General features: G+C 39.2%; 7 protein-coding genes and 1 non-coding gene across 16 annotated transcripts; 5 read left to right on the forward strand and 3 right to left on the reverse strand.

Annotated features, from left to right (window-relative positions):
* Window positions 1-145: 145 nt before the first annotated feature.
* Window positions 146-2,321, reverse strand: LOC108808894 (uncharacterized). Its single transcript, XM_018580993.2, has 5 exons — window positions 2,192-2,321; window positions 1,638-1,889; window positions 1,414-1,557; window positions 613-1,320; window positions 146-517 (listed from the first exon to the last, which is right to left on the reverse strand). Exons 1-5 carry the CDS (start codon window positions 2,297-2,299, stop codon window positions 284-286), a joined length of 1,446 nt encoding a protein of 481 aa, XP_018436495.1. The 5' UTR covers window positions 2,300-2,321; the 3' UTR covers window positions 146-283.
* A 724-nt stretch (window positions 2,322-3,045) lies between these two features.
* LOC108808892 (E3 ubiquitin-protein ligase RSL1) lies at window positions 3,046-5,145 on the forward strand. Its single transcript, XM_018580989.2, has 3 exons — window positions 3,046-3,894; window positions 3,993-4,768; window positions 4,846-5,145. The coding sequence occupies exons 1-3, from the start codon at window positions 3,148-3,150 to the stop codon at window positions 4,949-4,951; spliced, it is 1,629 nt and encodes a 542-aa protein (XP_018436491.1). The 5' UTR covers window positions 3,046-3,147; the 3' UTR covers window positions 4,952-5,145.
* A 2,067-nt stretch (window positions 5,146-7,212) lies between these two features.
* On the forward strand, window positions 7,213-11,392 carry LOC108808887 (probable L-type lectin-domain containing receptor kinase I.5). 5 transcript variants are annotated; one of them, XM_018580982.2, is made up of 3 exons: window positions 7,213-7,501; window positions 8,581-8,824; window positions 9,041-11,392. In XM_018580982.2, the coding sequence occupies exon 3, from the start codon at window positions 9,108-9,110 to the stop codon at window positions 11,208-11,210; it is 2,103 nt and encodes a 700-aa protein (XP_018436484.1). In that variant the 5' UTR covers window positions 7,213-7,501; window positions 8,581-8,824; window positions 9,041-9,107; the 3' UTR covers window positions 11,211-11,392. The 5 variants fall into 5 exon arrangements, with proteins under 5 accessions (XP_018436484.1, XP_056845557.1, XP_056845555.1 ...); XM_056989577.1 differs by having other exon boundaries at window positions 8,581-8,692; XM_056989575.1 differs by lacking the exon at window positions 7,213-7,501 and adding an exon at window positions 7,803-7,966.
* A 145-nt stretch (window positions 11,393-11,537) lies between these two features.
* On the forward strand, window positions 11,538-14,089 carry LOC108808889 (L-type lectin-domain containing receptor kinase I.3). 2 transcript variants are annotated; one of them, XM_018580984.2, is made up of 2 exons: window positions 11,538-11,721; window positions 11,893-14,089. In XM_018580984.2, exon 2 carries the CDS (start codon window positions 11,959-11,961, stop codon window positions 14,008-14,010), a length of 2,052 nt encoding a protein of 683 aa, XP_018436486.1. In that variant the 5' UTR covers window positions 11,538-11,721; window positions 11,893-11,958; the 3' UTR covers window positions 14,011-14,089. The 2 variants fall into 2 exon arrangements, with proteins under 2 accessions (XP_018436486.1, XP_056845558.1); XM_056989578.1 differs by having other exon boundaries at window positions 11,538-11,715.
* A 440-nt stretch (window positions 14,090-14,529) lies between these two features.
* Window positions 14,530-14,632, forward strand: LOC130497140 (U6 spliceosomal RNA). Its single transcript, XR_008936153.1, has one exon. It is a non-coding gene; the product is annotated as a U6 spliceosomal RNA (small nuclear RNA).
* A 598-nt stretch (window positions 14,633-15,230) lies between these two features.
* On the reverse strand, window positions 15,231-17,434 carry LOC108805615 (probable arabinosyltransferase ARAD1). Its single transcript, XM_018577539.2, has 2 exons — window positions 16,320-17,434; window positions 15,231-15,971 (listed from the first exon to the last, which is right to left on the reverse strand). Exons 1-2 carry the CDS (start codon window positions 17,193-17,195, stop codon window positions 15,414-15,416), a joined length of 1,434 nt encoding a protein of 477 aa, XP_018433041.1. The 5' UTR covers window positions 17,196-17,434; the 3' UTR covers window positions 15,231-15,413.
* A 297-nt stretch (window positions 17,435-17,731) lies between these two features.
* On the reverse strand, window positions 17,732-19,354 carry LOC130496877 (40S ribosomal protein S14-2-like). Of its 4 annotated transcripts, none has more exons than XR_008936000.1 (6): window positions 18,874-19,354; window positions 18,724-18,784; window positions 18,607-18,645; window positions 18,481-18,529; window positions 18,233-18,402; window positions 17,732-18,144 (listed from the first exon to the last, which is right to left on the reverse strand). XR_008936000.1 is itself a non-coding variant. In XM_056989482.1 (6 exons), exons 2-6 carry the CDS (start codon window positions 18,766-18,768, stop codon window positions 18,128-18,130), a joined length of 294 nt encoding a protein of 97 aa, XP_056845462.1. In that variant the 5' UTR covers window positions 18,769-18,784; window positions 18,874-19,354; the 3' UTR covers window positions 17,732-18,127. The 4 variants fall into 4 exon arrangements, 1 of the variants encoding a protein (XP_056845462.1); XM_056989482.1 differs by having other exon boundaries at window positions 18,233-18,376; XR_008935998.1 differs by lacking the exon at window positions 18,481-18,529 and having other exon boundaries at window positions 18,233-18,376; window positions 18,530-18,645.
* A 5,366-nt stretch (window positions 19,355-24,720) lies between these two features.
* LOC108809674 (putative L-type lectin-domain containing receptor kinase I.1) lies at window positions 24,721-27,066 on the forward strand. Its single transcript, XM_018581832.2, has one exon. The coding sequence runs from the start codon at window positions 24,721-24,723 to the stop codon at window positions 26,899-26,901; it is 2,181 nt and encodes a 726-aa protein (XP_018437334.2). The 3' UTR covers window positions 26,902-27,066.
* Window positions 27,067-27,778: the final 712 nt, after the last annotated feature.

Genomic DNA, 27,778 nt, shown 5'->3' on the forward strand with positions numbered 1-27,778 from the left:
CATTTTTGGTTGCAAATCAGAAATACAGCATCTAAATGGCATTGGAGAACTCGTAGAAGATTGCATGTGTGTTTGAGCTCTCAAAGAGTTTTGACTTGTGAATGAGAATGATGAATCAGCACATTCAGGAGATTGCTTTGCAAGATGACTAAACGTTCTCTTTTTATTTTCATTTATTTAAGAGTTACAAACACAAGCAAAAATACTTCAACAAGTATATTTAAAAACACATGAAAGAGAACACTTTTACTCTTACTATATATATCACACTAGTTTAGGACTTTTAGCTCATATTACATTCTCTTTCTGAAGAAGACACATCCTCGCCAGCTACTAACCCTGAAATAAACCGAGCTTCATTTTCTTCATCACCGTCGTCCACGTCAGCTAAAACGTATCTCCTCTCCGTAAAAGCCGATGTCTGACGTCTCTGTAGCCTGAGAACATGCATGACTACTTCAGGGGTCAACGTCACCCTCGACTGGTCTTCTCTTCCTACTCTGTTCGATTCCATAACCTGCATTTCCCCAAAACAAAACAACACAGCTTCAGTCAGTGTTTGGAAACATTGGGTCCAGTCCAGAGGAGAGGAGATGTGATTATTATTATTACCTTTTCGATGTTTTCAGGGAGAGAAACGACATCGTTTGACACCGGCGTCCAGAGCTTAACGCTTCTTTCAATCCCGCAAGACGCAAGAAACGTCATGTGCGGGTGAGACTCGAGCTGATTCACCACTCGCCTATCACCCACCATCGCCCGCACGAGCTTACCTCCTCTCTTCCTCCATATAAAGATATGACCACAGTCCGAACCACTCATCACGTACTCATCGTTCGGACCCATAAAGCTCACTCCTTTAACCGTCTGCGCGTTGCGGTGACCCGCATACACCTGCGGCTCTTCCATCTCCTCCAGCTTCTCAGCGGAGACACCGACGGGAGACGAGCCGAAACCCATGCTCTTCTCGAACAGATAGATGTGCTCGTCGTTGTAAGAGACCAGCAGCTCCCCGCCGTTTTGGGAGTAGGCCAGTCCCGTGACGTGGACGCTGTTGGTTTCACGGAGTTGACGTGGACAGAAGGTGTTCACAGGCGGGTCCGGTACGACGTGGCGACACACGGGAGCTGGCTGCACTCTTCTGGTGTCGTAGACTCGCGCGTATTCGTCGGAACCACCGACCGCGAGGTGATGCGGGTTCCTGGGATCTGTGGCTATAGAGTTCAGTCTGATTCTGCTGCTGGAGTGATGTCTCCTGCATCCGTGTGTGAAGGGAGAGGAGTATAAAACCATAGTGGGACTGTTGGTTCGTATATCAAACTGTCCCAAGAAAAAAAAAAACAAGTTCAGTTTTTTTTTTTTTTTTGAGATTGGAAAATGAAAAGATCACTGAGAATGAATGAGAGATCAAACATGTTGAACAAAACCATCTTCGGCGCAGCTGTAGAAAACGTTAGGATCACCAGGGGAAAGAGCAAGCTTGTAGACGCGACCACGGTGTCTCCCAAGTCTTTTCGTCTCCACTTTTCCATTTTCCAGGATCTGACCAAGTCTTACCTGCACAAAAAAAAAAAAATGGAATCAACAATCAAGTGCCCCTAAAAACTAACAGAGAAAACAAAGAAGCAACACATTACTTGTCCGTCGGCACCAGATGTGATGATGGTCCGGTCATCTGTGAAGGGTAAGAACTTAGTCTGGAACACATTTTCACAGTGGCCGGAAGGATAGGTCAGCGTCCTGGTTCCGTTCAACAAGTTCCAGAGCATGATCTGTCGATCATCGGAACCCGAAACGAGAATGTCTCCAGTGGAACTGAACTCGACAGCATTAACGCATCCTTCATGCCCTTTTAACTTTCCGTAAAGATCGAGTTTCTTCACTATCCCCTGAAGTAGCCATAAAGAAAAAATAAAGCAATACACTTCAATGTCCTACAGAGACTTCAACTTGTGGGTGTGTTGGATTCAAGATCGTTCTCCAGAAACTACAATTTGTTAAAAATCCAGAAAATGACAAGACTTTCTGATACTTACGACATAACAATCCAAAACCCACAATTTGTATACGATGAAAGAACCAAACTTTCCACTACCTGAGTTGTTAAAAGTATCAATCGGAAACGGAAACAAGCAAGAGAGAGAGAGAGAGAGAGTGATAGTTTCGAGAAGTGAGGAGAGAAAATGAGAACCTCAGAGGCGCAGATTCGACGGGAGATTGACCTCGGATGAGACAAGCCAATCTCCCTGTTAAATGTCTCCCTGAACCCTTCATTGCTTCCTGCATTTCGTTTCGCCATTGTCGGAAAGTCTAAATCTCTATGCTTTTCCTTTCTTATACATCCTTGTCGGGACACGGACATCGTGTCGTCTGCGGCAATCTAAGCGTGACAGACTGCTGTTTTATTCACTCTAAACGGCATACGCATCACAAAGTTCCCAACCCCACATTTGAATAGTTTGTTTCATCTTTTACCAATTTGGAAAAGAAAAATTCTACATACATAATTTTCATAAGTGTGGTGTCTAATTGAAATATTTACGAGATATAAAAATTTTAAAACTTTAAACGATAAAATTTCACTATCCAAATTTCAAATTTGAAATTTTAAAGTTTTTTTGGAAAGTAAAAATTTGACTTTATATTTATCGTTATATAGCTTCGAAATTAATAATTTGATTTTTTAATTCGATTTCAAAATAAAATTTTAAAAAGAAAAACTAAAAATTTTATTTTTTACTATTGAATATTTTTTTTCGAAAATATATTTTGTAAACCTACATTATATTGATTTTGATTTTAATTTTCTTTTTAATAAAATTTCTTTTAGTCATTCTTATTTTTTGTTCAAAAAGAATTATTTGTGTAATTATTATGTCCTCGTGTACTTTTTATTAGTCATTTCTTATTTGTGTGTATGTTTTTGGTCAAAAAATCTACGAGATTTGCCGGTATGTAATTAGTATATTCCACGAAATCCGAATTTATTTTGTAATTATCATTAGAAAAAAGGAACAAAAATTAATTGATAAAAAGACGAGAAACGTCAAGGCAAGTCTTCCTCGGAACGCTTTCAACTTCCTTCTTAACCACGCTAACCGCACTTGCTCCCACTCTCCCACTCTCCCACTCCACAGTAAAACCCTAATGGCGGCGATTGAAGACCACGACGACGTCTCGGTGATCCTCGAAGAACAGCGCGAAGAGATCATGGCCGCCAAAACCCTAGCCCGCGACCACGACCTCGCCTTCAACCTCCAAATGCAGGAAGCCCTAGCCGTCTCTCGAGCAGCCCACACCTCCTCCTCCTCCTCCTCTCCGCAATCTCCGAAGCTCGATTTCGCCGACGACGACGACGAAGGATTCGACTACACTTCCCTGATCCTGGAGGACATCGCGCGAGTCGACCAGGAGAGGCGGGACCGCGAGTTCGGCGCGCAGGAGATGAAGAGGCTCAAGCTCGATCTCGACCGTCGGATCCACGATCAGAGGTTCGCTAAAGAGATTATGAACATCCCCGACGCTGATTGGACCAAAGACGGCGACTTTTTCCACAAGCCTTACTCCCTCGGGTCTGCTTCCTCCTCTTCCTCCTCCTCCTCCGTCGACAAGGTCCCCGCGGTCGAGGGTGAGTGTTTCCGTGTCTATTGCAAAGGGTTGGTGAGTGAGGAGATGATTGGTGAGACTAGGGTTACGGTCGGTGGTGTTGGTGTGGCGATTTGTGACTCGGCGGATAATCTGATTTGGGAGGTGAGTAAGGTTTTGGGAGCCGAGGAGTCTAAAAGCCCTGAGATTGCTGAGCTGGAGGCTATTGTTCGTGGCTTGGATGAAGCTTTGAACTTTGATTTGGGATCTGTCACTTTCTTCATTGATGATTTCAAGCTCTTCAATTACGTCAGTTGCTCTCTCTCTTTATAAAGTTTACTCCTTTTCGTTGCGTTTTGCGGTAATGTTATCTCTTTTTGTTTTGTTTTGTTTTGTTTTGTTTCTAGGTGACAGGGAGGGTAGAGCCTAGGCAGAGCGGTGTTGCAACACTTGTGAACCAAGTGTCTCTCCTCCAGAAAAAGTTCCCGAACTGCCAACCATCTCTTTTGACGAGAAACGATGTCAAGTTCGTGTTCAAGCTCGCGAGAGATGCGATCGTTTCTCAGATCAAATGGCCCGAGGAGACCAGTCAAGGCGAGAAGACTTTCAAGGAGACTTGTGTCATCTGCTACGAAGGCATCACCGTCGACAAGATGTTCTCCGTGGACGGCTGTTTCCACCGTTTCTGCTTCTCCTGCATGAAGCAGCACGTCGAGGTGAAGCTGCTCGGAGGGAACACAGCTACTTGTCCCAGCGAGGGGTGCAAATCGCAGGTGAAGATGGATTCCTGCGCCAAGTTTCTGGATCCCAAGCTCGTTGAGGTTATGATCCAACGCAAGAAAGAAGGCTCCATCAGTGTGTCGGATAAAGTTTACTGTCCGTACCCGACATGCTCGGAACTGATGGCCAAAGACGAAGTTTTTGAGTACACCAAACAGTACTTCGTTGGCACTGAGCAATCTGCGGCGAGGAAATGCATGAAGTGTGGGCTGTTTTTTTGCATGCAGTGCAAGGTGCCGTGGCACTATAAAGACACCTGCGAGAACTTCAGTAAATCCAAGAGATACCAGAACGCTGGAGATGGGATGCTCAAGTCTCTGGCACAGAGCAAGAGGTGGAGACAGTGCATAAGGTGTAACAATATGGTTGAGCTTGCTTCTGGATGCTTCCATATAACCTGCAGGTACTTTGCTTATGAACCATGTTTTGTAATTTGTTACTATTGTTGTTGATTCGATGTTTATTTTTTTATTATTGCAGATGCGGATATGAGTTCTGTTACACGTGTGGAGCTGAATGGAAGGAGAAGAAACCGACATGTGCGTGTCCGATCTGGACCGAGCGCAACATAATCCGTAGGAGGTGATTGTCTTTGTGTTGCGTGAAAGGTTAAAGGGAGGCGACAGCTCCTAAGAATAAAAAACACTAGTTATGACCCTTTTGTTTTGCAGTAAGTAAGTAGGTTTCGGTTTTTTTGTGGTTTTGGAAACTGATGTAAAACTTTGGTGTTTTGTTTTGAATCTTCTATTTCGTTTTAAGGCAACAGTTTAGGAACATAAAATTGTTAACTAGCTAGCCGGTAGTGATCGTTTTGAGAGCACATCTGCCGGGTTGTTTCCGTTGCTCCCAGTCCATTCCGAATCAGTTCCTTAAAACTTGTCCTTCCACCATCTGATTTCTCTAACACTAAAATTAAGAGTTATTTTCATTCAGAAATGGTTTAACTTGAGTGAAACTTCTAAAGGAAATGTTTTAGTTTTGGGGGAAAAAATTTCATATACAATGTGGTCTATGAAGTTAAACCAAAAATAGCAATTAATCTATATTATTAAAACTGAAGTACAAAATCAATATATTTGGATAGGAGTATTGAAAAGAATTAAAGTGTTTGGAAACATGGATTGTAGTCTTTTTACAAAAAAAAATTAATTTTGTTTGGAAACAAAGATATTAGTATTAAACAAAAAGAATAATGGCTTAAGTTATTAAGTCCATTATAAAAAAATGTTGTCAATATATATAAGAAAATAGCCCGATTTGAAATACCAACTCAAATTATAGTTTTTTATATTTCATATTAAGTTTTAAAAATATAATATAAGTAATTATCTATATAATGGTACATATAAAATATTATTAATTATATGATTGCTTATATGATGGTACGTACAAAATACGATTAATTATATGATAAAAATATACGATATATAATAATGACTAAGGATGGGTTTTCGGGTACCCATACGGGTTTGGTTCTGATCGGTTTTCGAGGTCAAAGATTTCAGCCCTATTAGGATGTTTCTAAATTTTTGTTTGAGTTTGATTCGGATCTTTATAGGTCTGGTTCGGGTTTGGATAACCCATTTAAATTATTTTTAAAGTTTTAAATAAATTTCTCAAAATATTTAAATAAAATAATATAATATCTATAAATTTAAATAACATATGTCAGAATACCTAAGCTTAACATAACAATTGGGTTGATTTAAAATTATAAATACAAAATCAATAATTATTTTAAGTATTTTTGGCGATTTGAATATACTTTAACTATTTCAGGTATTTATTTTTGACTATATATATATATATATTTAAGTATTTTAAACCAATTTAAAAGTATCACTTTGATGTTTTATATACGTTAAATCTAAAAATAATTAATATATAAGTATATAAATCTATTAAGATAAATTCAGATACCTGAATCCTTCGGTTCGGATTAGATTCGGTTCTTTAAATAACAAAATTTTGAATAATTTGAATATTTAATTAATTTATGTTCGGGTTTGGTACTATATTTTCGGATCGGTATTGGTTATGTTCCTTGCCAAATCCTAATAATTACATAAAAACAAATATCATCATATTTTTCAAAATATGCAAATATGCATCCGCGCACCTAGATCAAAGTCTATAATTATTTATTTTAACAACAAGCTAAATAAATATGTTGATTGGAGAGAGAATAAAACAAAGCCAGAGAAATACATTGTTTACCAGAGACACTCTATGTGTCGAAATTATTATAAAAAAATGTTTTACTAAGATAAATATATTCAATAATTACAAAAAAATAATATATTTCATAAAAGTGAAAAATAATATCCGCGCTTTCGAAGCGCGGGTCAAAATCTAGTAAAAGTATTAAGTAAAAACGAAATCAATGAAATAAAGGGTACCCAGAGGCACATGATGAATTTACATCGTCTTTTCCTTGATCACAAACACTTCCACATAATTGATACTTTCTCCCGAAATGCAGCCGCCAGTCCTTTTGGTCAAATCCTGCTCGTTTTGGACATTTTCATTCACTTAATGTTTAATTTTCTAATTGTTTTCTCTGATGAACACTAGAGCTGTATAGTGTGTACGCTTTTACATCAGATTCACATTACATCTAATCAAGGGTGTTCGTTCGTTCGTTATTGGCGTTAAAATGATAATAACTTGCCTTCTAAGATACAGCTTGGTATTGAATTGATTGATTGTTATATAAGTTCTGGTACATCTCTCTATTGCTAACTGTTTTCTTGGACTCTTGAAATGTTTCTCTGTTGGAAAGTATTTATTTAGACCTGCAGGATGGAAACCATTTTACTTCACTGACTCTGTCTATTAATTTGATACCATTCTGTTAAATTTCGATTTGAAACGACAAAGCCCCCAGATTCGCACTGACTTTCCATTCTGGGGAAGGTGGTATTAGTGTGGTGGTTTGGTTTCCAAAATTCTTGGTTGTTACACTTGGCTGCTCTTTTTTTATGATGGATTTTCTAACCAATCACATTATATTTCCACTGGTTTTCTTCCATAGTTGAAATGATTTCAGTTTTCATCCGTGGAACTGAATGGGATCACAAGAGAGCATCACCATCATATAATCAGAGATGATTGTTTCATTTTCATCCCATGACAGGTAAAAAGGTTTAGAGGTTTATTCTTGAAACTGACTAAATTTCTGTGTTCTGATATCGTGTGACATATTCAGCTAAACTCTGGGGTAACAGGGATGATGATACCCTTGAATATATATGTAGCTAGTCCAGACATGTGCTCATAAAACTCTCTTATCTTACTTTTATGTTCCTTTATTGTTTGGATGTACTGTTTACAAGGAACCGATCAAATCAACTTGCTATTGCTTCTTTGAGGTCAAACACTAATATAAATTCCATGTGCGATTATTTGTGAAGGTTAGAATATATGGACTTAAATAGACTAGTGTGAGAAACGTGGTCTTCCTATTTGTAGTAGTATTCTTATCACACTATTGAATTGTTGATTTTTCTCCTAGAAAGGCGTTCACATAGGGTAGCGATCATTTAAAAGAAACTGGAGTTTTGAGGTTGTTAGAGGGAACAAAAACACGTCAATAACAGAGGTGAAGACTTCAACGTTAAGACTTTCATTTTCTTTGTTTTGACTTGTCTAAAGCTTTGACTTGTCTAAAGCTTTGGTTAACCACGTGTTTAGTGGTGTTAGTGATCGGGTGATATCATAACGTTCCAGCATTTCAAAACAAGCTGAGTACGAATCCGTCTACATTTAGATATCTCTAACACTTGGCTACCGGTGATTTAACATTCACTCGCCTGAAAACGGTTTACTGTTTTTTTTCAAAGCTTTGGTTCTATTCTATGTACCCACTTCAATATTCTAAAAAATGGGGGTGCTTGGCTCTTTCCTAGGATTTGGTTCCTTTTACTTTTGAGTGCTTCTCTCCCCCATTAATAAGCATCAAAAGGTATATTTTAAAGCTGATTAAATTAATGATTTTTTTTTTTGGTGGCTACCGCGTGGTAGCAGTTGCCTTGTTCTTCTGACTGATGCTGTGAATTATTTATTCTAAAGTAATATTTGACGATGTGAGCGGTTCGTAATATATAATATTAAAATGGCTTCGCTGTAACTTCTTCAAAGCAAATAGTAAGTAGGGTATTAGGGAATCCATTAAGAAATTACCAGTAACATAAGTTCACATCTTGTTTTCTGCAGCTAGCAAAGTTTTCACTAGAGAGAGAGAGAGAGCGAGATCTGCTCAGAGGACAAGAGAACTGTCGAATTCATAAGCACCAATGGCTAGTGGATGTGGATCGCTTCTGATCTGGTATTAGTTTAAAGTATTTGTTTTCTTAACCAACTTCATAAATTATACGAAGTAGCTGTCGTCTGAGAAAAATCCGGTGAAAGATTGTGGGTATTGATTCCAAGGCACATGTAGTAGTGATTAATTTAATAGGTAACGCTTCTAGCACTTTCCTTTGTTTCTCTGGATTCAAATTTGGATTATTTCTCTTAAACTAATATCTGAATTTTGAACATTTGAAAACCATGTGAATTTATGTTAGATTTTTTTTTTATAATGTTATTAAGCTGTTATTATAGTCCAGTTGGTGTTGTTATACCAATAAAGAATTGCATGCTGCTTACTTCTTATAAAATCACATATAATCAGAGGGGAGGAAAGATCCTACACAGAGCTCTTTGTTTGATTCATTCATCATCATCATCATCAGGCAACAATGTCTAGTGGATTGCTTCTCTTCTGGTTTTTGATCTCCTCTTTGTCAACTTCATCATCATTAAAAGATACAAGTTTTGTCTTCAACGGCTTCGGACAAGCGAATCTTTCCCTCGACGGCTCTGCCACGTTGCTTCGCAGTGGATTACTACAGCTAGCCGAAGTTTCCAATCATCAAATGGGCCACGCTTTCACCAAGAACCCGATCGAGTTCAGCTCCTCCAAACCGCTCTCATTCTCAACACACTTCGTCTGCGCTATAGTGCCCAAGCCAGGAGTCGAGAGCGGCCACGGCATCACCTTTGTGATATCTCCTTCGGTGGATTTCACTCGCGCGCAGCCGAACCGGTACTTGGGGATCTTCAACGGCTCCACCACCGGATCCAACTCCTCTCGCCTCTTCGCCGTCGAGCTGGACACTATCTTGAACTCGGAGTTCCGTGAGACTGACCATAACCACGTCGGGATCGACGTGAACAGTCCCATCTCGGTCCAATCAGCACCGGCTTCTTACTTCTCCGAGACACAGCAGAGGAACGTGAGCGTTAACCTCTCTAGCGGAGACTCTATACAGGTTTGGGTTGATTACAATGGAGGTGTGCTCAACGTCACCGTGGCTCCTCTTGATGTCAAGAAGCCGAGTCAGCCTCTTCTGTCACGTGCCATCGATCTCTCGGAAGTGTTTCAGAGTAGAAGACTGTTCGCTGGGTTCTCCGCGGCGACGGGGTCAGCGATCAGCTACCATTATCTTCTCGGGTGGAGTTTCAGCGCAGGCGGGGAGGTGTTGCAGCCGCTTGACATCTTGAAGCTTCCTCGAGTTCGTCGTCCCAGCGTTAAGCGTAAGAAACCGTATGGTCTGATCGTCGGTGTTCCCGCCGCAGTTGGTGTCCTAGTGATAGCTGCTCTGGCGGGAGTTTGTTACCACAGGAAGAGAAAGTACGCGGAAGTGAGCGAGCCGTGGGAGAAGGAGTACGGCACGCACCGTTTCTCGTACAAATCTTTGTACGTAGCGACGAGAGGGTTCCACAAGGATGGGTTTCTCGGGAGAGGTGGGTTTGGAGTGGTGTACAGAGGAGATCTCCCCGAGAGCAAACCTATAGCTGTGAAGAGAGTCTCTCACGACGGGGAGGAAGGGATGAAGCAGTTCGTGGCCGAGGTCGTGAGCATGAGGAGTCTGAAACACAGGAACCTCGTTCCGCTTCTTGGGTACTGCAGGAGGAAAGGAGAGCTCCTGCTTGTCTCCGAGTACATGCCCAACGGTAGTCTCGACCAGCACTTGTTCGGTGATGATGATGAGAGTCTTGTTCTTTCTTGGTCGCAGAGGCTGGTGATTCTCAGAGGTATAGCCTCTGCGCTTTTCTATCTCCACACCGGAGCTGAGCAGGTCGTGCTGCATCGAGATATCAAAGCTTCCAACGTTATGTTGGACGCTGAGCTGAACGGGAGGCTGGGAGATTTTGGTATGGCTAGGTTTCATGACCACGGAGGCAACGCGGCCACGACAGCGGCGGTTGGTACCGTGGGGTACATGGCGCCTGAGCTGATAACGATGGGAGCTTCCGTAGTGACCGATGTTTACGCGTTTGGTGTTTTTATGCTCGAAGTAGCGTGTGGGAGGAAGCCCGTGGAGTTTGGGATGGAAGCTGAGAAACGGTTTCTGATCAAATGGGTTTGTGAATGCTGGAAGAGAGATTGTTTGCTCGATGCTAGAGATTCGAGATTCGGAGGTGAGTTTGTGCCCGAGGAAGTCGAGTTGGTTATGAAAATCGGGTTGCTATGTACAAACATCGTGCCGGAATCAAGACCGACGATGGAACAAGTGGTTCTGTACTTAAACGAGAACCTGCCGTTGCCGGATTTCTCGCCATATACGCTCGGGATCGGGTCGTTTACTCCAGTGGTGGTGGATGCAGCCTCGCTTACGGGTACATTCACTTCGAGGAACTGGTCAGGTCCTGCGGTGTCTTCTTCATCAGCCAACAACACAAGAGAATATGAACAAGTACCATCGGAATCTAAGAAGTCTCTAAAGGTAGTTGCAGAAGCAGAAGACATCGAGGCTGGTCTCTCCAAGCCAACCAGTGGCATGGATTTGAACACATAGGGTGCTCTGAGTGTATCTCATTGAGAGTTCATTCGCTTAGGATACTCATGTATAACTTGTGAATGTTTCCACTTCAGGTCTTCTTCATTGTATTTCAGCATATGTTTTTTTTTTTAAAAGACTTGTTACTGATCGGTGACTATTGTTTTTTTTTCTCCACTCAATGTACATTTCTTCTTTTTTTTTTCCTTTTGAGATTAACTGAACACTGCCACTTGTAAGTTGTAACCAACCGACGAAAAGGTGTTTATTGGATGAGAAATTAAGGAATAGTCTTTAGATATGGACTGCTTTGTTCCATGTGAAGAATGGTCCCGTTTGAGTCAAGAGATTGTGACTCTGCATGCTGTGAGAGACTTGGTCAGCTTTGCGTTTCATTTACTTGGGAAAGTAACATAAACATAACTGGGTTTAAAGATCTTATCCAAAGTTTGTGGAGGAAGAAAAGTTGGTCTGCTCTCAAAGCATTTTCAGATTCCTGCGGGAGAAGAGTGAGAAATTTCTGGTAGAGGTAACTACTTGTCATGTTTTTTTTTCTTTTGTAATATATATATATATATGCGTTGGCTAGCTACAGTTGCTAAGGAGAAATCGTTAGAAAATGTACAAGACATGGAATGTTTAAAGCTGAGCTCCTGAATTTATGGGCTGAATTTTTTTTTTGTTCTTTTTTTTTGTGCAGCTTTGGAGGATGATTCTTAAAGAAAAAAGATAATATCATTTAAATTCAGACACTCTTTCAGTAGTAATGAATTGCAGCAGGCTTCATCATCTAGTTTTGATCTTCTCCTGCCTTCATGTGGTGGTTTCCCTGTCAGTTCAACAAGAAACCGGGTTTGTTTACAACGGCTTCCATCAAGCAGATCTTCTTTACATTGACGGACTCGCTAGAGTCCTTCCTGATGGGCTTCTGCAGCTAACAAACGATTCGGATTTCAAAATGGGTCATGCTTTCTTCAACCTCCCGTTTGATTTTGATCATACCATCTCCTTCTACACACATTTCGTGTGTGCCTTGGCGCCTCTCCAGCTGGGAGCTAGCGGCGGACACGGGATGGCTTTTGTCGTATCTCCTTCCATTGATCTCTCTCATGCACTCCAAGCTCAGTACTTGGGCGCCTTCACCACCTCCGCGAACGGAACCTCCCCTTCTCAGCTCATAGCTATCGAGCTCGATACCATCGAGTCGTTAGGAATCGATGTGTTGGAAAAGCCTCACGTTGGGATCGATGTGAACAACGCCACGTCTATCGAATCTTCTCTCCCGTCTTACTTCTCCAGCGCCTTGGGGAAGAACGTAAGCATCAATCTCCTGAGTGGGTTGCCTGTCCAGGTTTGGGTGGATTACGATGGATCCTCCCTTAACGTTACTCTAGCCCCTGTAGATATACAGAAGCCAGATCAGCCTCTTATGTCAAGGCCCATTGATCTTTCAGAAAATTTTAAAAATAAAATGTTTGTTGGGTTCTCTGCAGCAACAGGGCAGTTGACAAGTAACCAATATATACTTGGGTGGAGTTTCAGTAGAAGCAAAGAACTGTTACAGAAGCTAGACCTCTCTAAGCTCCCTCAGGCTCCTCTTCCTAGAAATGAAACAGAACAGCCTCCTCCTCTTCCTAGAGATGAAACAGAACAGCCTCCTCCTCTTCTGTCTCCACCGCTTATTGGTTTGGTCGTCTTATCGGTGATCCTAGCGCTGCTGGTTCTCGGAGCGGTTTACTGGTACAGGAGAAACAAGTACGCGGAAGTGAAAGAACCGTGGGAAAAGGAATACGGACCGCATAGATTCTCCTACAAGTCACTGTACAGAGCGACGAACGGGTTTGGGAAAGACTGTTGTGTTGGGAAAGGTGGGTTCGGAGATGTGTACAGAGGAACTCTTCCCTTAAGTAGGCATATCGCTGTGAAGAGACTGTCGCACAATGCAGAGCAAGGGATGAAACAGTTTGTGTCTGAAGTTGTGACTATGGGGAGTTTACAGCATCGGAACCTGGTTCCTCTTCTCGGGTATTGCAGGAGGAAAGGTGAGTTGCTTCTGGTCTCTGAGTACATGCCCAACGGTAGTCTTGACCAGTACTTGTTTCATCATGACCAAAACTCATCTCCTTCGTGGCTGCAGAGGATTTCTATTCTTAAGGACATCGCCTCGGCTTTAAACTACCTGCATACAGGAGCCAATCAAGTTGTTTTGCACCGGGATATTAAATCTTCTAACGTTATGCTAGATTCTGATTTCAATGGAAGGTTAGGAGATTTTGGTATGGCGAGGTTTCATGACCCGAGAGCTTGCTTATCTGCAACGGCCGCTGTGGGAACCATAGGTTACATGGCGCCTGAGCTGATAACAATGGGGACTTCTACGGAAACTGATGTTTATGCCTTTGGTGCTTTCCTTCTTGAAGTGACTTGCGGAAGGCGGCCCGTGGAACCGGAGCTGCCGGTGGAAAGGCAATATCTGGTCAAGTGGGTGTGCGTATGCTGGAAACAGGCTTCTTTACTTGAGACCGTAGATCCGAGACTGGGAAGAGAAACTTTGTTCAAGGAGGTTGAGATGGTTCTGAAGCTTGGATTGCTATGCACGAATGCGATACCGGAAGCAAGGCCTACCATGGGACAAGTGGTGCAATACCTGAACATGGACCTAACCTTGCCAGATTTCTCGCTGAGTACTCCGGGTATTGGAGCGTTTATGCCAGTGTCAATGGAAAGATCATCTTCTTCCATTAGTGCCTCCAATTCAAGGAGCACATCGATACCTATGTTTGTTACTCATACAATCCTGAGAGGAAGTGGTAGATGAGAGATATATGCATGAAACTGTGAGCTACTTGAAAATGTTTTTACCAAAGAAATAATGGTGTTGGTGGTTATAGTTGTAACTGTGATCTTATGTGCATAGTTTTTTTTTTCAAGTGAGAGAGTGGCAAAAAGAGTTTATAATCAGTTGAGATGAATGTAATGATTAAGTGATGAGACAATGTGTTTACTTGAACTCGTTTGTACATGAAGAAAATTGTACACTTACTAAGAACCATGTATGCTTAGTAAATTAGATTAAAGAGCAAACAAAACCATGAAAGTTTTTAAACTAATCAGTCACACCACTGTTTCTCTGCGACTGTCGGCTGAGTCGAAATTCTTGTCTTGTTCGAAGGAGGCCAACAAGTAAATGGCCCAGAGAGAAATCAAAGAGACGCCAGCCCCTTTTAGTGTAAACTAGCCCATTAGATAGATACTTTAAACGGTAAGAAACGTCCCACATCGCCATCCTAAGAAGAAGAACCTCTGTTTATATAGGGCGAGAGTCACGTACATGATTGTCCCTTCGGGGACATCCGATAAAATTGGAACGATACAGAGAAGATTAGCATGGCCCCTGCGCAAGGATGACACGCACAAATCGAGAAATGGTCCAAATTTTTTTTCCTTTCCAAAATTTTCACAGATCGACAACAACTCTAGAATTTCAGTTTTGGTGATGTTTTAGTTTATTAATGCTATAAACTCATTTCAGTTTTGGAGAAATGGTCCAAGTTTTTTTGGTTTTAAAAGTTTTCAAAGCTGTATAACAACTCTAGAATTTCAGTTTTTGTGAAGTTATAAACTCATTGATTCTAATTTCTGCTGTGGTTTTGCAATGATTATGTTCCCAATTGTTTTCTCATGAAGATGTAAACATTTAAGCATCTCTTTTGATTTAGTGATAATATTTGATTAGTTAGCTCTTGGGGGTGACCTCAACCTCTGTTGCAAAATGTCTATTGCAAAAATGAAATTGTGGTCTCTTTTCTTATGAAAATCTTGTCAAGTAATCCCTTTTCATTGGTTTGGTCAATTGCATAGAACATATCATGCGTACAAAAAAAAGAAAGACTAAGATTCCGGATCTGGTTATAGGTGCTAAAGAGACAAACTCGATCTCTTTACTGTGAATCATTTTGATTCAATGGATAAGCAAACTAACATCCTTAAAGGCTGTCTATCCAACTCTAAACAAACTACGTTTATACCCATAATAAAAAAAAAGAAAAAGAGATCAAAATTAACAAATCAACTTACAACATTATTATCTTTCTTTGGAGACTTATCTCTCTGTCTATATAACCTAATATGATTTGGTGAAAAAAGTTCAGAAATAATTTGAAGTCAGTGCCAAGGCCTTCCGAGAAAATGAAGAACAAAAAAGGATCTCATCATCTTTATTCACCAGAAACTCCGAGGTATCAATGACAACCATCTTGACTCTTTCCCTGTCTCAGAAACAGACCCAGAGTACCTTCTCGACTTGTGAATCCTCATTTTAACACCAGGAACTTTGCGTGCAATCGCTTGCCATATCATCTGGACCGCATCATCCACCCTCGACGGAAAATGGAACTCATAGAACTTCTCCACTTCCTTCAACCTATTCCACATCCTCGTCCACTCCTCCTTGGTGATTCCCCTGATCAAGTTAACCAGAAAGTTCTCTCTCAAGGCGTCGGAGGTGCGAACAAACACCGAGAACTCAGAGTAATCGATAACGTCCTCGAAAGGAAGCTCGATGTCGTCGCTGATGATGACAGGCACGCAGTGGCTCGCGATGGCGTCGAATAAGCGGTTAGACGAAGGAGTGTCACCGGCGATGTTGAGGCAGAACTTGGAGCTGTGCATTCCTTGGCTTGCTTTGTTTACGCCTCCGTTTCTCACGCTCCCGAACGAGAAATGCACGTCTTTCTCGTCTTGCAACAGGTAGAATAACTCCTGACGCACAAACCCACCCTGAGATATATGACACGACACATATGAGTACAAAGACCATCGAAGGACATCTACAACCCCGCTCCATGTTTTACTCCAAAATGAAATGGAAAATAGAGTAACGAACAAATATAAAACATTACTGCATTTATCGAGTAATGCTTTTATTTTCGGTTCATTGCCGTTTTAGAGTAAAGTAATGCTTTTATTTTCGTTTCACTACCATTTTAGAGTAAAATATAAAGAGTAAGAACTCAAAACATCTGAATCTTATTTGCTAAAGAACAAAAACAGGTACATATGTCCACTATATAAACACTAGGAGACTATATATATATTCACAACTCCTCAATAGATCAGAGAACTCACATCTTTCCTGTAGATGGCACCCTGAAAGTAAAGCAGGATGGGTCTGCTATCGAAACCAGAGGTATCGTTTTCGTATGTTTTAATGACATGCTTATAAGGCGCGACGACATCTTTCTCAACGTTTGCGACGGTAGGAGGATACCTTCCGAAGTCAGAGAGTATAAACATCGCAGGGAAGAGCTTGTTTCTAGCGTCCAGCATGCTATTGGGGTGATGAGCAAGAACCACATGGTCTCTCCCACCGGATCTCTTCCACTCCTCTCGCCCGGTCAAGAAGGCGACGAGCTTACCTTGCAGATCCTTGTTCCTGCTGGTTTTCTGGTGAGGATTCACCTTGGAGAAGCGGTTGTAGCTCAGAGAGGAGAAAAAGGGGACGAAGATAACATCGGCTTCGGTGGAGTTGTGAACTCTTTTGGCGGCAATGGGTCTAGGAGGAGCGTTTGGGTACTCAGAGGCGAGAAGATCCAAGGTGAGCCAGTACTCAATGCTGTGCTGCAGATTCAACCCACCAGGGTAAGGAGGTATGTATTTCTGAACATCAGGCCATACACTACTACTCTTCTTGTCAGGTTTCCAATTTAACAGACCGAAGTGGAACTCCGGATCCATGTCGTACATGTAAACCTTGAGAGGACCTGTTGTTGTTTTCTTCTTGTCGTTGCATCTACAGTCATCTTTCTTTAGACCTTTGGAGGTGGGATCGTGTGGGAATGATTTGGATTGGAATGTGGAGCTGAGGAAGCGGTTGTGAGCAGTGGAACGCAGCACGAAGTAGCAAGAGAGAGCGAAGAGGACCGTTGTGAAGATGAATAGGCAGAGGAGGAAGTTTCGGGCTACGTACCCGATCGTGGAACCGTTCTTCTCCGGCATTGCCATTAAAGGAGAGAGAGAGAGAGTTAGGAAAGAGAAAATCAAACACACACACACACAGCGAGCTCACATAAGGAGAGAGAGGAGAGCGTGAATGGTGCTAAGATGGATGTGGTGGAAGGTTCTTGTCTGAGACTAATTTCATTTCTCTCATGGGGGAGCGGCGGAGAAGGAGGAGGAAGAACACAACGGTGTTTGTGCTTCAGGGATCGTCAACTTTCCTATAATTAACCCTTTTTAATTTTTAATTTTTAATTTGTTTCTTTTTTGTATTTATAAGAGTGTCGATTTGATTTCCACTAATTTTTCTTTTTTGTTATGTCTTTGTAGAAGGTAGACCCAACAATAATTCATAGTCCAGTTATTATTGTAAGAGCATCCACAATGGTGGATTCCATTGTGGAGTCTTTAGAGACTATTTTAGTATTTTTTTTTATTGAATAGATAAGGATTCTTAGCAAAATAAGCAGTCCAATGGTGGATTCCTTTTAAGAATCTTTAGGAGAAAAAAAGTTTTTTTTGTTAAACATATGAAGAACAAGAACAGAGTAAGACAACACTAAACAATGATTCAATATTCATTTCTTATGTTTAAACAAGTCTGAGAGAAGTCCCAAGTAACTTTGTTTGACAACAACAAGTAAAGGTTACCTCGTCTGATCCACATGCTCTAACAAAACTTGGCTGGAAACAAGTAAATAAACAGATTCCAGGCACCAACTGCTTCATCTTCTCGTTGCCACCAGCATGATCCCTTCCAACAAGGATGCTCACGAGGATGCTAACCTGTTTCGCATCTGACATGCCCATCGACAACAACTCATCCATAATTGCCTCCCAAATGAGCTGGCCTCGGAAGAAAAGCCGTGTTCCGTTCTGAGAAGAGAGAAAACATGAAACTTAAGCATCCCTTTTTTTGCCTTGGATAGATTTTGACACTAAGGAGTAACATCCTCTGCAAACAACAACGAAGCACACACTGTTAGAAATGCTCAAAACATGTTAAGCCCAAGATCTTAGATGTTGCTAATGCGAGCTTTTACCAATGCGGCCAATTTTGATGCCAGAACGGGCAAGAGCTCTGAGAGCAGACTGAGCACCAGGACCAGTGGCACGGAGCTTCACGTGCATTGAGGTGATTCCAAGCTCCTTGCATCTCTGAGCAACGTCTTGTGCAGCAAGCATAGCTGCGTAGGTTAACAAGGACATGACACTAAATCAGAAAGTATATCCATTTATTTATCAGCTACCGCTGCAGTGACAGCCTAGAGAAACTAAACAGATCACAAACCTATAGCTAGATCAAGAAGCAAAAAGAGAAGGCAATCATCACAGAGTACCTGCAGAGACGTATCCATAAGCACTTCAAATTCGCAAAGCTTTATGCAAAGAAGAGTATACACAAACATACACATACCAATACATGACCATTCTTTTGTTGGCTTTTGTATTGAATCTGAACGGAAACATATATGAAATTAAACACAGATAAATAAAAGCATCACAAATCTTAAGAGAATGAGTAATAGAGTACCTCTCTTGTGCCATAAACAGCCGCAATTACTTTTGTATTACCCATCCCGTAAACAGCAGAACTAGACAAGAACAACAAGTTTGATTTTTTAATTCATGCAAGTGCCAAATTAGAACTGAGATAAAAGATAGGAAAAAGATCAGTGTTTACCCGTTTGCCCTGGAAACAACTTAATTACTCATTCAGATCGTTTGTGAGATTGGGACTGATCTCAATCAAAGCTTCTATTCCATATCGATGGCTCTGGCGGAAGGGGAACAGTGGTAAGAGCCTTCAATCACTTGAACGAAAGTTTCTGGATTCGATGAAGATCGTATCGACGTGACGGAGAGAGAGGATCTCGTCGCGAGAGAGAGGATGAGTATTGACGGAGAGAGAGAGGAGAAGTTGTGTTGAAATTAAATGAGGTTATGGATGCGAAGAAGAATTGGGAAGTGAATGGGAAGTGAGGAAGAAGAATTGAACAGGGAGAAAAGAGCGAGATGGATGAGCAGAAGAGTTAAGGATCAAATCCTTAATTCCCTTAGCTAAGGATTCATTCTTAGCTACAGGAATTGTTTTAATATTTTTTTAATCCATTTAGCTTAGGAATTGATGCTAAGGATTTGCTAACATCCTCCGTTGCAGGTGGTCTAAGAAACATAAATAGTTAGTGTGGTTAAAGCGAGATGGGACCGAGTTTGGGCCGTGAACTTGAAAGTCGAAATAACTTCGTCTTTTTCGGCAAAAGTAAGATGGGACCAAGTTTTTGTCCAAAATTAACATGTGTATATGTTTGTTTACACATGATGGGACCAAGTTTGGATCCAAAACCTAATTAGAATAAGGTCAGCCCATGAGAATAGTTTTTCTTGGTGTTCATTTTTAATAAAGGATTTTATTTGGAAACTGTATGAACTTAATCGAAAAATTTCAATTCTACAACTTTGATACTATTTTTCAAATTTACCAAAATGATTAGTTTCACAAATATTCTAAATTTTTGATAAAAAAAACTAAACTAATCTTTTAAAATATTTATAGAATATATAGAAACTCAACCTCAACCCCTTAATTTTGGACATAACACCACTAGCAATAAAAATGTTTGAAATATTGACAATATTGGTTGACGGTAATGGTTTCCAACATAAGTTATAAATGTTGTAAAAATATTTTGCATCATTTAAGTAAATGACTATGAAAATAATTTAGATCATTTTATTAGTAAGAGTTAGAACAATTGTTTTGCCGACAATAACATAATTTAAATAAATGCCCTTAAAACTTGTTATGCAAATTTAAAAACAAATAGCGCTTTTATTTGAATTTTATAGAAAAATAGAGCTTTGAAAAGATTACAATTTTCTTAATTTTAAGAAAATATTTTGATTTTATTAAAATTTTTGATTTTGATATTTATTTATTTTTAAAAAAAAATATTTTATTTTTCGTAATTTATTTGTTATTTATTGATGTTATTAACTAAATAATTAAAAATATTTAAAAGAAAAACTGACATGTTACTATAATTACCGGTAAACAAGTCAGTTTTTGATGTGAATAAATAAGTAAGCGTTGAAGATATTTTGGATTTAACTGATGACTAAGAATAAAGAAAATAGTGTATTCCTAACTATTCCTAATTTGTTTTAACATTTATAAAAATATTTCTTTCTTTTACATTCATACTCATTCTTTTTAGAGACAATTGACTAGAAATACCAAATCGAGTGCAATATTAGCAAAATACCTTACGCGCTCAGAAACTCTCATATCAGGTACATTTTTTGTTTCTCTTGACGATTTTGCCCATGCCCTAAATATTCTTCATATTTCTCTCTCTTTCCCAAGTTTCTATCTCTTTCTCTCCCACGTTTCCATCTCTATCATTTTTTTTAATCTTTCATCTCCGATAGATCTCTTCTCCACCTTTACTGAAGCATAAAATTTTTCTTCAAACACAGAATCAATTTTTGTGGAATCTTTTAACCATTGCCTACTTGATTTCCAACTCCAATCCAATATTAGTCTTCTCATCTTCAATTCATACTCGTCATCAACAACTAATCTCAGATACGCCAAAAAGCTTTTTCTCCAATTTATGAATCTCTCACCACTAAATTAAAGTATACGATTGGTTGTATGAATCGATAATCCACAAAGAGAAAAAACGCAGTAGAAAACTCAAACATAGATTATTGTATGTTAACAGAAAATGTTTATGTTAAGCTTTATCGTAAAATATTTAACGTTAAGCTTTAATGTTAAGCTTTAACGTAAAATGTTAACATTAAATATATAATGATGCATTTGTCATGTAATATTAACAATGACATAAATCTAATACGTTAAATATCATATAACATATAATGCTAACATTTTACGTGAATCTTTAATGTTAAGCTTTAATGAAAATATTAACATTAAATAATATATAAGTTTAACAAATAATGATGTGGGTATCAACTATCAAGTAATGTTAACAATTACATAAATATAATTTCTTGTTTATACGAGATGTTAATGAATAAATTTTTTATGAGAAAAATATAACTAACAAGTAAAAAAAGCACTGACCTCATTGTATTATGTTATTTAACTTGTAAAACATAATTTTAGATGTAGTTTATTAGTTTATATATGATACAATAATAATACAGTAATAGTTAACAATAATAATTCAATAATAGTTAACGGTTAAGAATGTAGCAGTTAAAAAGATGTCGATTAAGTTTGACCGGAAACCTATATTAGGTAGCATCTAACAAGCTAAGTATCATGTAACGCTAACTATTTTATTAACATATTATCGACCATTTTTATTAGTTTATTAATTAACAGTTAAGAATGTAGTTTATTAGTTTGACTGGTCAACGCTAATTAACAGTTAAATATGTAGTTTATTAATTTGATTGGTTAACATGTTTTATAACACAGAGAATTATAATACAAATCATAGAAATTAACATGCGAATACTTTTTCAAATGTTAGTGGTCTTTCTCTCTTGCATATTTTTCTTTTAGTTTCTTCTCGTTCCTCGAGCGAATCAAATCAACAACATTAACATCCCCACCTCTCAACAAACATGGATTTCTTGAATGCATATCCTTCCCTATTAGACGCAGCAAGTTCTCAACAGCTTCTTCCTCAACTCCGTCTTCCCAAGAGAAATCTTGGTCACTGAATGTTGTGTTTTCGATGATATATACAATTTTGACCTGAAAATATTTACTGTAAATGTTAACTTGTGTAGTAATGGTTAATATAAATATTAACACCCAATAATATCAATGTGAGGCATATAGTTAGCGTAAAATGAAAATATTTACATGCTTACAAGAAAAAAATGGAACACACATAGTTAGCGTCTATTTTAAATGATAGCAGCAATTCCAGACTTCCAGCTATATTAAAATTAAAGTTAACCTATACTAGAAATGATATCCTCCATTAAAAGAATTTTCAGTTAAGAACTAATTTTCTATAGATACAACCAATGATGTCTCTTCTATTGAACTCGTCGATTAGATAGGATCACAACTGTTGAGATAGAAAAGAAAAGAAAAGAAATCTATTTGTAAAAAAAAATACTGTGATAATAGATTAGAGAAGATGAAAGAGAGAGAATATTATTATTTGGTAAAAATTTAGAGAAGTAAAAGGAAGAAGTATGTGCAGGGGCGGGCATGGCAGAGGCAGAGACAAGGGAAAGGCAAGGGCAAGGATAATATTGGGGTTTAGAAATATTAATAATGTTTAGGGTATATACCTAATTATGGATTTTTCTATGTATATGTGGCCTAATTTCTCTTTTTTTTATTCTAGAGAAATATAAAACAAATTTGATACTTCGAAAATATTTTTTTCTTTTACATTCCTACTCATTCTTTCTTAAATATGTCCTTTCAACTCAAAAGATCTTGTGTTATAGACATTCACATCAAATAATTACAGTACAACAAATTTGATACTTTGATACTAATTTGAAATTAGTAATTTCAAGATTGCGAATATGGGATCATCTGAAGTTGTATTTAAAATAATTACAGTGGAGATTCGACTAGATTATGTGGAGCTTGTGTGACGAACTTGTGTGAGAAAATTTTGGTAAATATCAGTCAAATTTTCAAACAGCATACCTGTTTAGGTCCACTGTTTACAGATCCTAAAGGCTTAATGTAATATTTAAAACCACTATCCAAAATGATAAATATCATATTTGAATTCAAATATTTGAAATAATCATGGATGATTTGGACAGTTTTGAATTGTTATTTAAAATAAAAAAATAAAACTATTCAAACTGGTAATTTGGTACCACATATAAATGACCAAGTCCACACCTTCACTCATCAATTCGGATAACTTGTATTGGTGGAGTTGCATGGCCGACCCAAAATGCACTGACCTTGGATCGGTCCGTATATTATAAAGCAAGCATGGGTTTGACAAAGAGAGCAAGGCTTTTGCAGAATGCTTCTTAAGCACGTCACCTCATCTCTTCTTCCCATGGCCTCGGAACTCAACTACTCACAACGCACCTTCGTCTCTAAAAGTCGTATAGCTGCAGAGTCTTTGTCTTTTAAAGACGTTCCATGCCCAATAATTGTTTCCTTGAGGGTATTTCGCTTTAATTTACTCCGACTTGATATTGTTAAAATGAGAATAAGACCAAATACTTTTCTTAATGAGTTTTATCAAAGAACATTATTATTTGTAATAGAGTAACTCTCACGGTTAGATTATTATACTAATACAACAATTCTAAAGTCAACTCTCTGATATTATGCCTAGAGGGAATATTTTTCCTGAACTTGGAACGTCGCAAAATTGCATTTGAAGTCGTTGCCTTATGCATTATATGACCTGACCAAACAAAGGCTTACCTCATTACTAAATGGCTCAAAGCTTGCATCTTCGTCTTCTCTCTATATAGGTGTCAAATGGGCGGGTCGTCCATTGGTCGTCCACGTCCATATTTAAATGGACTTAATATGGACACACCCATTTTTTCCATGGGTTATTAATGGACAAAATATGGATGACCATTTAAAAAATGGTCTTTACGGGTTTTGGGTTTCATGGACATGGGTTGTCCAGTGGACAAAAAAAATTTAAGGTTTAAAAAAAAATTGAGTTTTTCTACCAAAACCGAGAAATCGGGTTTTTTCGCCAAAATCGAGAAAATGAATTTTCTCTGTCAAAATCGTAAAATCGCACAAACTGTAAAATCGGGGTTTTCCGCGAAAATTGAGAAATTGGATTTTCCCGCCAAAACCGAGAAATCGAATTTTTCCGCCAAAACCGGAAAAATCGAGTTTTCCTGCCAAAATCGAGAAATTGAGTTTTCCGCTAAAACCGTAAAATCGGGTTTTCCCACCGAAACTGAGAAATCGAGTTTTCCCGCCAAAACAGAGAAATCGGATTTTTCCGCCAAAACCGGGAAATCTAGTTTTCACGCCAAAATCGGAAAATCGAGTTTTCCGCTAAAACCGTAAAATCGCCAAAACCGTAAAATCAAGTTTTCTTGCCAAAACTGAGAAATCGGGTTTTCCCGCCAAAACCGGAAAATCGAGTTTTCCCGCCAAAACCGTAAAATCGGGTTATCCCGCCAAAACCATAAAATCGGGGTTTCCCGCCAAAACCGAAAAATCGGGTTTTCCCGCCAAAACCGTAAAATCGGGTTTTCCCGCCAAAACCGTAAAATCAGGTTTTCCCGCCAAAACCATAAAATCGGGTTTTCCGGCCAAAACCGCAAAATCGATTTTCCCGTCAAAACTGCAAAATCGAGTTTTCCTACCAAAACCGCAAAATCGGGGTTTCCCGCCATAACCAAAAAATCAGGTTTTCCCGCCAAAATCTTAAAATCGAATTTTTCCGTTAGAACCGCAAAATCAAGTTTTCTTGCCAAAACCAAAATTGTTGTATTTATGGATTAATTTTAATTTTATGAACTTGTATATATAATTATAGGCTTATAAATTAAAATCTAAAGTTTTCTTATATGGTCTATTATGGACTCTATATGGCAGCCCATAAAAATATGGGTTTTAGTGGATATGGTTCTTAATGGACATGGTTCTAATGGACATGGTCACTCTTTGTCCACAAACAATAAATGGACAAATGGATACGGGCTAATGGACGTGGACTCGCCCAGTTTACAGCTATATCTCTCTATAATCTTCTTTCTCAATCTGATTCGCTTTTCATGTCAACAAGACTTAACTTTCGTTTACAACGGCTTTAACCAAGGCCAAGCCGATCTTCACCTAGACGGTCTTGCAAGAATCCACTCCCCAGGTGGCCTTTTGCAGCTAACCGATGCCACGACTCAGCAAAAGGGTCACGCGTTCTTCAACCGCCCGTTCGATTTTGGCTCAGCCTCGTCTGAGTCTCTCTCTTTCTCGACTCATTTCGTCTGCGCCTTGGTCCCCAAACCAGGAGCTGACGGTGGTCACGGGCTTGCCTTTGTTCTGTCCTCCTCAATGGATCTCACAGAAGCAGACCCAACTCAGTACTTAGGACTCTTCAACATCTCAACAAACGGTTCTCCTTCCTCTCAGATTCTAGCTATCGAGCTCGACACCGTCCAAAGCGCAGAGTTCGACGACATCGACAGAAACCACGTCGGTATAGACGAAAACAATCTCCACTCCGTTGTGTCCGCTCCAGCTTCTTATTATTCCGACAAAGAAGGAGCGAACAAAAGCTTGACACTCTTGAGCGGAGACCCTATCCAGGTGTGGATTGATTACGAAGACGCTCTGCTCAACGTTACATTAGCTCCTCTACGTAACAAGAAGCCTAGCAAGCCTCTTCTGTCAAGAAACATCAATCTCACATCGGTTTTCCCGGATGGTAAACCATTCGTCGGGTTCTCAGCAGCGACCGGGTCACTGATCAGTTACCAGTACATCTTAGGATGGAGTTTCGGCACGAGCAGAGCTTCTTTACGGAGCCTCGACGTCTCTAGACTTCCCACGGTCCCTCGTCCCAAGATACCCAAGAAAACATCTCTTCTGCTTATTACTCTACTGGTTATACTCGCACTCCTAGTAACGGCCGCTCTGGGAGGGTACTGCGTGTACCTGAGAAAGAAGTATGCAGAAGTTAGAGAGCCGTGGGAGAAGCCATACGGTCCGCTTCGGTACACATACAAGTCGTTGTATAAAGCAACGGGAGGGTTTAGAAGAGACGGTCGTCTTGGGAAAGGAGGTTTTGGAGAAGTCTATAAAGGAACTATGCCTACTGGAGAAGATATAGCGGTGAAGAGACTATCGCACGACGCGGAGCAAGGGATGAAACAGTTCGTTGCTGAGGTTGTGACAATGGGTAGTTTACAGCACAAGAACTTGGTTCCTCTTCTAGGGTACTGCAGGCGAAAAGGCGAGTTGTTGCTGGTCTCCAAGTACATGGAAGGTGGCAGCGTTGATCAGTATGTGTTTCAAGATGATAGACCGCCTCTTTCGTGGTCTCAAAGGCTTGCGGTTTTGAGAGATATTGCATCTGTGCTCTGTTACTTGCATACAGGAGCTAGTCAGGTTGTTTTGCACCGAGACATCAAAGCTTCTAATGTGATGTTAGATGGAAACTTACAGGGGTTTTTAGGAGATTTTGGGATGGCTAGGTTTGATGACCGTGGAGCAAACCTCTCAGCAACGGCGGCTGTTGGAACCATAGGGTACATGGCGCTCGAGCTAACATCATCAGGAACTTCGACTAGAACCGATGTGTACGCATTTGGTGCATTCATGCTTGAAGTAACGTGTGGGAGGAGACCGTTTGATCCCGAGATGCCGGTTGAGAAGCGACATTTGGTCAAATGGGTTGTTGAATGCTGGAGAAAAGGCTCTTTGGTTGATGCTATAGACAAAAGACTGGGTGGTAAAATCATACCCGGGGAGGTTGAAATGGTTCTGAAACTCGGCTTGTTATGTACAAGTATTGTACCTGATGCACGACCATCAATGGAACAAGTGGTGCAATACATAAACAGACACCAAATGTTACCTTCTTTATCTCCAGATACTCCCGGAATTGGAGTTTCTACGCCAGTGTTAATGGGATTACCTTCCCTGGCAATCACTTCCACTTCAGGGATCTCATCAGCATCACCACCATCGTTTTCTTCTTCCCCTAGCAACAACTCAATGTTCATTTCTCACACAATCATGTATGGTGATGGAAGATGAAATCTGACAACCAGATCGCTTGTGTCATTGTCCCTAACCTATTAACTTTTTATAATTGCATTAGTTATGTTGTAGACACATCTTTATTTGGGCTACAAGCATTTATGCAAGAGTAAGATTGTACTAAATGACTTTTGTCTATGCTTGACATTGTGATCAGGTGGTGTCTTATGAAATATAGATAGGAGAAATGTGGCTAACATATTAATTAACAAAATATCTTAGTCTAATAGAAAATAAATAAAAATACATACTTAATCATAAAATTTATATACAAATTAATTTATTCACTAAAATTATTGGATAATGCTATCATATCTGATTAATTAGTGCATTTCAAAGTGAAAAATACTTTTTCATTTTTTATTTATAGATTTCAAACCAAAAATCGTTATTTTTTTGTATTTTTGGTTCAATCTGAAAAAAGAATCATAAAATAACTCAAGAATAAAAAACTCTCGACAACATGAAATTATTATGAACAATACTTTAATGTCTTTGAGATTTTTGATCAGATTTACCTAAATATTAATTTTATTGTAATATTTTAATTGGTGTAATATTTATGTTTTCATGTAATTGTTTTTTGTATTTTGTATTATTTTTTTGTAGTATCGGGTTTACAATATTTCTCTTCAATGTTATTAATATATGAAATGTCTAGGATAACACTAAAAAAATCTTAGTCACAAATATAGCACACAAGGAAAAAAATGACCAAAATGTTTCATTAAAAAGATTAGTTTACATTTATAATTTTGGGGATAACTAATCTAAACCTTAGGGTTTAGAGCTAAGAGGGGTTTTGGGATTAAGATTTAAAATTTTATAAAATAAAAAATTAAAAATAAAATATGAAAATAGTTTCAAAAATTAT

The sequence above is a fragment of the Raphanus sativus genome, chromosome 6 (genome assembly GCF_000801105.2).
Source record: "Raphanus sativus cultivar WK10039 chromosome 6, ASM80110v3, whole genome shotgun sequence".
Taxonomy (NCBI): domain Eukaryota; kingdom Viridiplantae; phylum Streptophyta; class Magnoliopsida; order Brassicales; family Brassicaceae; genus Raphanus; species Raphanus sativus.